General features: G+C 40.2%; 1 protein-coding gene across 29 annotated transcripts in view; it reads left to right on the top strand.

Annotated features, from left to right (window-relative positions):
• Positions 1-9,165, top strand: part of camk2b1 (calcium/calmodulin-dependent protein kinase (CaM kinase) II beta 1) — a 65,183-nt gene that overhangs the window by 3,533 nt on the left and 52,485 nt on the right. For all 29 annotated transcript variants that reach the window (XM_061769134.1, XM_061769110.1, XM_061769107.1 and 26 more), the window contains exons 3-5: positions 3,275-3,334; positions 3,427-3,481; positions 4,811-4,876. In XM_061769134.1, coding sequence (XP_061625118.1) covers positions 3,275-3,334; positions 3,427-3,481; positions 4,811-4,876 — 181 coding nt within the window. The remainder of the gene's footprint in view (positions 1-3,274; positions 3,335-3,426; positions 3,482-4,810; positions 4,877-9,165) is intronic.

The following is a 9,165-nucleotide window of genomic DNA, read 5'->3' as shown; positions in this document are numbered from 1 at the left end:
TGTATTGACGTTTATGTTGTGTGATGATGCACCATGTGAGTTATCCCGGCTGATTAATCAATCGGCTTTAATGAAGTGCCTTTTTCCAACTGCCAATAAAGCGCGTGTGCTAGCGCCGACCGCTAATGTTAACAGAGATTGTTAAACGAAACTAGTTCTACTGAATCTTCCTGCATGCCAATTAAGGGGTAATTGATTGGCAGTATTTTGCCCTCTTTTTACTCAAACGGTCCTGACTCACGGGGGCGGCTCTGTTAATTTTTGGACCGTCCCGGATGGTGGGGTAGCAAGGCCTGGAGGTTGGCTGGGAGGGTGCCCTCATCCCTGTGATGTCACTGTCCCTGTGAGCGTCTTTTAATGAGACTAAATCCATCCCAGATTATCCTGCCGTTATTAGCGGGAGGCTAACGGCTTATCCCCACTGATTGGCTCCCAGAGGCTCCATGTGAAGTTACGCCATCGTAGCGTCGGGATGGATGGGCCTTTGACAAAAATCTCCATGATCGATTTAAAATAATGACTCTGTGATGTTGTCAAGGAATTTTCTATATTGTTTTTTTTCAGTATTTGATAAAAATAAAGTCCCCCCCCCAAAATGAAATTAACTAATCGACCAATTGGTAGGTTTAATGACTTAATAGTGTTTGTGTAATGTGCTAGTGTGCATATTTTTTCGCCCATGTGTTATGTCACATCAGTTAGTGCTAGCGTGTTATTCGGGCTAGTATGCTAGATCAATGATTCTCAGTGTGGTGGGCTCCCTCTAGTAGTACGCGAAACAATTACTGATTTAAAGGTTCAAACCGTGCATCTGTAACATTATGCACGGTTTGAACGTTTAAATCAGTAATTGGCTTAAGTGTCTTTTTAGTTCAGTAAAGTACATTTGTTGAGTGCAGTTCAGTTGTGTTTCACTTTTAAGTACATTTGCATTCAATCTTTTAGAACATTTTTTTTCGACCATCTATTTGGTAAAATCTTTAATTTAACTTTCATGTGCTATACATTCTAATTGAATCATTACTTAAATAGTGTTTTATTATTCCATCTTTACATGCAGCTTTAATGTTCAAACTTTGCATACTGTTACAGTGACTTACAACAATATTAAATGTACTTTAGGAATAAACTTTTCAAATTTTTCATGAACACATACGCCTGCTATGCTAATGTATTTTAATGTTGATCATGATGGTGGTGCTTGGAGAGCTAAGTATTTTTTTAGGTAATACTTGGTGAAAAATGTCTCGGAACCAGTGTACTAGATAATACTATTGATGAGCCTCATGTGAAGGTGGTTTGTTTGTGTTGAATAATTTAACTACTGAATACACTCATGTATGTTGCAGGTGTTCATAGTTGTTTACATGCTAGATGCTTAGTGTTGGTACTTTATGATCTTCTATGTTAGAAGTGCTTTGCCGCCATCTTGTGGCATCTATACACAATTACATACCCCTTTTAGGGGGGACATCAATTATTCCCCACCAATAGGAGGGGCCAATGCATTGTACGTTCATAATCCAAAGTCGGGTTAGTAAAACAAAGTAACGATGATATGAGAGGTTCTGTCTACTACACTGTCATCTCATTTCAACTGATTGTAGCCAAGTAGTTATTTTCATACAAATACTACAATTACAACTTAAATTAAACAACAACAATATTTAAAAAAACATTTTGTAATGTATATTGCATAATTGCTTATTTTATTTTAAATGTTTTTTTACTGATATTTTATTTTTTATGCATATATTTATCGATTTTAGTTTTGAAAATATTTTCTTTATTTGTATTACTTTTATTTATTTTATTTCTTAATGTATAATATATTTCCTTATTGTATCATTTTTAAATTTTTACATTTTATATTTTGTTAAGCTACGTGATTTTATTGTATCAGTTTTTATTGCTGTTTTATATGTATACATGTATATTCCATGTGATTTGTTATTGTATTTCAGTTTTTATGTATTTTTTTCTTTTATTTTTCAAATTAATATTTGTTTTTTGTGATCCTTTATAATTTGTATCAATATAAAGTATTTTATTTATATTTAATATTTCATAATTTATATTATCGTATTTTAATTTTATCTGTCGGTATCTTTTGTAATATATTTTATTATAATTTTTAAAAATAACATCTCATTTAATTTTTTTAGATTTTTTAATTTCTATTTTATATTTCTGTACTTATTGTTGTTTTTAATTTATTATTTTTCACATTTCATTTGCCTATACTTTTAGCATTATTCTTACTATTATTATTATTATTATTATTATTATTATTATTATTATACCCTTTACACTAGAGGTGTCAAGGTCATTTTTGTCGTGGGCCACATTATAGTTATGGTTTCTTTTAGAGGGCCGGCCCGTTAGGACTGTGAAACCATATAATTGCTTCATCGCCTCATCATATTATTACATCTGCAGTACACAACAAATTGATGCATAACTAGTTTTGAAATCACAAGTCAAGGATAATAGTTTGTTCCACTATTGTTCAAGCTTCTGCAAAAAGGGTTTTAGTAACAATAAATGCTTAAAATATCTCAATGCAGTTATGTATCTCATATGACAATTTGAAATTTTTGTACAGATGTTAGCAAGCATTATGGAAGTTGTCACACATGGTTTGCTTTTGCGGGCTACATAAAATGATGTGGCGTGTCGGATCTGCCCCCTGGGGCCTTGTGTTTGATAGCTTTGCTTTACACTTTTCGACACTTGAAATACATGAAAAAAATGTGTACGTAAAACGTGTATCTAGCCCTACCTTTAAGTGCAAATTTCCTCTTAGGTTTTGCAATTATGTGTGTTTTACATTCAAAAAGTCAAAGAAAACAATGTTTAAAAACAAAAAGGTGTAAAGAGGCGGTACTCGTGTTTGAGGGACATTTGTGGCAGCCAATGGTAATCCATCCAGCCATCCATTTTCCACATCGCTTATCCTGGTTAGGGTCGCAGGGCATGCTGGAGCCTATCCCAGCTGACTTAGGGCGAAAGGCGGACTACACTCTGAACTGGTCGCCAGTCAATCGCACGGCACATATAGACACGGACAACCATTCGCACCCACATTCACACCATCGCTGAGTGGAAACTGAACCCACGTTGCCCGCACCAAAGTCAGGCAAGTATTACCACTCCACCATCAGTGACTACAATGGTAATCCTTATGTTAAAAACAGGGCATTAATTCAAGTAGCCTCCATTACAAGGTGTCTTTTTTTTCTTTTTAATTGTGACTTTGTCGTTCATTTGTCAGATCACCAGAAGCTGGAACGAGAGGCTCGCATCTGTCGGCTACTCAAACATCCCAACATTGGTGAGGACACCCCCCCCCCCCCCCCCCCCACACACACGTAATGAGATGATAATTGTTGCTTGTGGTAAACAAACTGTGTATTTGCGTTGCAGTTCGTCTTCATGACAGCATATCAGAGGAGGGCTTCCACTATTTGCTCTTTGACTTGTAAGTCACATCTTTACTTTCATGGGAGATAAGGTTCAAGGTTAAGCTTGTTTCCTCTTATTTCATCTCATTTCTTCTCTTCCTATTTCCTTTCTTCCTTTCATCCACTTTCCATCCTCATTTTCTCTACATTTCATTGTTGTCTTGTCTCCTCTCCTCGTTACTTGTCCCCCCTTTCTTTTACTCCTGCCTCCTCTTCTCGTTACCTCTCTTTATTACAACATTGTAGTTTCCTCTCTCGTTCCCCATCTTGTTTCCACTTCTTAATTTTTCTCTTCTTGTTGCCTTTCCTGTTTCCTCCTATTTTTTTCTCATCGTCTTTCCTCTTCTCATTTTTGTCTCCTGTTTTGTCTTCTCATTTCATTTTCTCATTTCCTTTTTGTGTCCTCTTCCTATTTTATCTTCTCATTTCCTTTTCACATTTCCTCTACTATCTACTATTGTTTTACATCTCATCTCCTTTTTTCCTTTCCTCTACTCTTTTCTATTCTCATTTCTTCTCTTCCTGTTTCCTCTGTGTTTCCTCTCTCGTCTCCTTTTCTCATCTTATTTCCTCCTGTTTCTCCTTCCCATCTTGTTTCCTCTTATTTTTTCTCCTCTTGTTTTGTCTACTCATTTCATCTCTGTTTTCCTCTTCTCATTTCCTTTTCTCATTTTAAGCGGTATATATATAATGGATGGATGGATCTCATACCTTCTCTCATTTTCTGTTCTCTCTCATTTCCTCTTCCCAGTTCCTCTCCTCATTTCCTGATCTCTCACTTCTTGTTTCCTCCTCCTGATTTCCTCTCCTTTCATTTGCTCCTTCCATTTCCTCTTCACCTATTTCCACTTCTTAGTTCCTCTGTTATATCTTCTGATTTCCTCTCTTCTTTTCTTATCATTTCCTCTCCTCTTGTTCCCCCTTCTCATTTCTTCTGTTTTTTCTACTCCTCCTCTCTTTTCTCATCTTCACGCTTCTTCTGTGCCCTTCCTCCTGTTTCTTGTTGTGCCCCTCTCATTTCATCGTCACTAAAGTATTCTCATTATTTACAACTTTCCACACTGCTATCCTCTGCTCTTGTTTGTTTTCCTTCACTCCTCCACGTTTCCTTTTCCTCTCCTCCTTCCTCCTCCTCTTTTTCCTACAGATACAATTACATAACTCTTTCCCATGTCCCCCCAATACTCATACCTACTCCCACGCCAACTGCATCCATCTCTCTGTGTGATCCCCTTCTAGTTTCCATGGTTACCGTGTGGGTTGGGGAAGGGGATGAAGAAAGAAATTAGATGCACTGTTCGTGTGTGTTAATGCGTGTGTGCGTGTGTGTGTGTGTCATCATGCAGGGTGACTGGAGGTGAATTGTTTGAGGACATCGTAGCCCGAGAGTACTACAGTGAGGCTGATGCCAGGTAGGAACTGTGCTTTCAAAAACTCTTCTTTAGACAGTGAACTAGTTGAGAGTGAATTAAAAGTGCCCCTGCTGCATGCACTGCTCCCATTTTGTCTCAACTGCTTCAATAGGCAAGGTGACTTTATTTGTACAGTGATAATATTGCTGTTCGCGCCCATGCTATAGTGACATTTTTTTTTAATCATTACTGTATAGTATATGTAATTACTGTAATGCCCTCACATGTGGGAAAGGAGAGCCACAGTCGCCATTGCTTATTGAGCGCCAGGAGAAGAGTGAAACACACTCAAAGCACTCACGCAGGAGCTGTTGTTGCCCACAGCTCACACCCAGACACTCACACGCTGACTCAACGAAGTCACATGCCACCCCACCAGGCCCCGCCTCTGAAAGGCAAATCAATGTACAGAGGCACTACAATATCTACAGTTGTTTTCTATACATTTTATGCTTGCAGGTTTTTTTTCGCTGTTCAAATACATTTAGTGTGTTTGAAAAGTATGTTTTAATAAGTTAAAAGGTTTTCAAAGCGTGTGGCAGTGGTAAAACTATATAGAATGGAGGAAATAATTATTTGATCCCTCACTGATTTTGTAAGTTTACCCACTAACAAAAACATGAACTGTCTATAATTTTAATAGTAGGTGTATTTTAACAGGGACAGACATAATATCAAAAAGAAAATCTTGAAAATCACATAAAACAAAAGATTAAAATTATTTTACAATTCATCCATCCATCCAGCCATTTTCTGAGCCGCTTCCCCTCACTAGGGTCGCGGGCGTGCTGGAGCCCATCCCAGCTGTCATCGGGCAGGAGGCGGGGTACACCCTGAACTGGTTGCCAGCCAATCGCGGGGCACATTGGAACAAACAACCATTCGCACTCACAGTCATGCCTACGGGCAATTTAGAGTCTCCAATTCATTCATTGAAGGAAATAATTATTAGACCCCTTATCAAAATATTACTCTTTGGAGAAGCCATTGTTGCCCAGTACCGAGGCCAGACGTTTCTTGTAGTTGATCATCAGGTCTGCATACATCTTTGGGAAGAATTTTGGACCAGTCCTTTTTGCAGATCCTCTCCAAATCCTCAGGGTTTTGAGACTGTGCCTTGGCAACTCGAAGCTTCAGCTCCCTTCTTAGATTTTCTTTAGGATTTAGGTCTGGAGACTGGCTAGGCCACTTCATGACCTTTACGTGCTTCTTCTTCTTCTTCTCTTTCATTTCCTTGGCTGTGTGCTTTGGGTCATCTTTGTGCTGAAATCCCCGTCCACGGCCCATTTTTAAGTTTTCTGGCTGAGAGAAGGAGGTTGTCACCCAGGATTTCACCGTAAAAGGGACCATCCATATTTCCCTTGATGCGGTGAAGTTGACCTGTCCCCTTTGCAGAGAAACACCTCTGAAGCATAATGCTTCCACCTCCATGCTTGACAGTGGGGATGGTGTTCTTGGGGTCATAGTCTGAATTCCTCTCCCTCCAAACACGACGAGTCAAATTGATTCCAAACAGCTCGATTTTGGTGTCATCTGACCTCATCACCTTCTCCCAATCATTCTCTGAATCATTCAGATGTTCAATGGCAACCTTCGGACAGGCCTGTACATGTGCCTTCTTGAGCAGGAGGACCTTACGGGCGCTGCATGATTTTAATCCATTACGGCGTAGTGTGTTACCAACGTTTTTCTTGGTGACTCTGGTCCCAGCTGCCTTGAAATCATTAACAAGCGCTGCCCATGTAGTGGGTGTAGCTGATGCCTTACCTTTCTCATCATCATTGATACCCCAAGAGGTGAAATCTTATGAGGAGCCCCAGACCGAGGGAGATTGACATTCCATCCATTTTCCGTACTGCTTATCCTCACTAGGGTCGGGGGCGTACTAGAGCCTATCCCAGCTATCTTTGGGCGAGAGGTGGGGTACACCCTGAACTGGTCGCCAGCCAATCGCAGGCCACACATAGACAAACAACCATTCGCACTCACATTCACACCTATGGGCAATCTAGAGTCTTCAATTAACCCACCATGCATGTTTTGGAGATGTGGGAAGAACCCGGAGTACCCGGAGAAAACCCACGTAGGCACGGGCGGAACATGCAAACTCCACACAGGGGAGGTCGGATTTGAACCCGGGTCCTCAGAACTGTGAGGCAGATGTGCTAACCAGTCTTCCACCGTGCCGCCCATGTTTATTCCATTTTCTAATTATTGCACCAACAGTTGTCTCCTTCTCACCCGGCCTCATGCCAATGGTCTTGTAGCCAATTCCAGTCTGGTGCAGGCCTACAATCGTATCCTGGATGTCCTTAGAGAGTTCTTTGGTCTTCCCCATGATGGAGAGGTTGGTGTCTGATTGATTGATTCTGTGGACAGGTGTCTTTATAGAGGTAATACTTCACTCTATGTTTTAAATTATAGGGTTTCCATATTGTGTATTTTCACTTTAGGGTAAACTCTTTGCTATTCACGAGGCGGAGAGACCGAGCCCTGCAGCAAATTGATGCCAAACCGTAAAAGTGTTAAATTGCCTACATTAGTAGTTTAAACCATAATGCAGCCCTATGGGGGCACAAGCCATTGCAAACTGTAGGCCTGTCCCAAGCCTGGATAAATGCAGAGGGTTGCGTCAGGATGGACATCCGGCTTAAAAGTTTGCCAAACAAATATGAGCGTTCATCTAAAGAATTCCATACTGGATCGGTCGTGGCCTGGGTTAACAACGTCCGCCCCCGGCGCCGTTAACCTGCAGGGCGCCGGTGGAAATTCAGCTACTGTGGGTTGAAGATGAAGGAGAGGTGGAAAGCGGGTTCTTAGGAAGAAAGAGAAGAGGAAAGCACAGAACCTGGAAATGAATGCAGGGACATTGAATGTTGGGACTATGACAGGAAAAACTCAGGAGTTGGTTGACATGATGATGAGGAAAAAGGTTGACATATTGGTTGTCCAGGAGACCAGGTGGAAAGGCAGTAAGGCTAGAAATTTAGGTGCAGGGTTTAAATAATTTTACCATGGTGTAGATGGGAAGAGAAATGGAGTAAGAGTTATTTTAAAAGAAGAGTTAGCTAAGAATGTCTTGAAGGTGAAAAGAGTATCAGATCGAGTGAAGAGGATGAAACTTGAAATTGAGGGTGTTATGTATAATGTGATCTAGAGGTGAAAGAGAAATTCTGGAAGGAGCTCGACAGAGTACAACACCAATTCCAATGAAGTTGTGACGTGTTAAACATAAATAAAAACAGAATACAATGATTTGCAAATCATGTTCAACCTATATTTAATTGAATATACTACAAAGACAAGATATTTAATGTTCAAACTGATAAACTTTATTGTTTTTAAGCATATAATCATTAACTTAGAATTTTATGGCTGCAACACGTTCCAAAAAATCTGGGACAGGTGGCAAAAAAGACTGAGAAATTTGAGGAAAGCTCATCAAACACCTATTTGGAACATCCCACAGCTGAACAGGCTAATTGGGAACAGGTGGGTTCCATGATTGGGTATAAAAGAAGCTTCCCTGAATTGTTCACTCATTCACAAGCAAAGATGGGGCGAGGTTCACCTCTTTGTGAACAAGTGCATGAGAAAATAGTCGAACAGTTTAGGGACAATGTTCCTCAACATACAATTGCCAGGAATTTAGGGATTTCGTCATCTACGGTCCATAATATCATCAAAAGGTTCAGAGAATCTGGAGAAATCACTGCATGTAAGCGGCAAGGCCGAAAACCAACATTGAATGCCCGTGACCTTCGATCCCTCAGGTGGCACTGCATCAAAAACCGACATCAATGTGTAAAGGATATCACCACATTGGCTCAGGAACACTTCAGAAAACCAATGTCAGTAAATACAGTTCGGCGCTACATCCGTAAGTGCAACTTGAAACTCTACTATGCAAAGCAAAAGCCATTTATCAACAACACCCAGAAACGCTGCCGGCTTCTCTTAGCTCATCTAAGATGGACTGATACAAAGTTGAAAAGTGTTCTGTGGTCCGACGAGTCCACATTTCAAATTGTTTGTGGAAATTGTGGACATCGTGTCCTCCGGCCAAAGAGGAAAAGAACCATCCGGACTGTTATGGACACAAAGTTCAAAAGCCAGCATCTGTGATGGTATGGGGCTGTGTTAGTGCCAATGGGATGGGTAACTTACACATCTGTGAAGGCGCCATTAATGCTGAAATATACATACAGGTTTTGAAGAAACATATGCTGCCATCCAAGCAACGTCTTTTTCATGGACGCCACTGCTTATTTCAGCAAGACAATGCCAAA

The sequence above is a fragment of the Phyllopteryx taeniolatus genome, chromosome 3 (genome assembly GCF_024500385.1).
Source record: "Phyllopteryx taeniolatus isolate TA_2022b chromosome 3, UOR_Ptae_1.2, whole genome shotgun sequence".
NCBI classification, from domain to species: domain Eukaryota; kingdom Metazoa; phylum Chordata; class Actinopteri; order Syngnathiformes; family Syngnathidae; genus Phyllopteryx; species Phyllopteryx taeniolatus.
The sequence above is the reverse complement of the archived record's forward strand: the minus strand, read 5'-3'. Positions and strand labels throughout refer to the sequence as shown.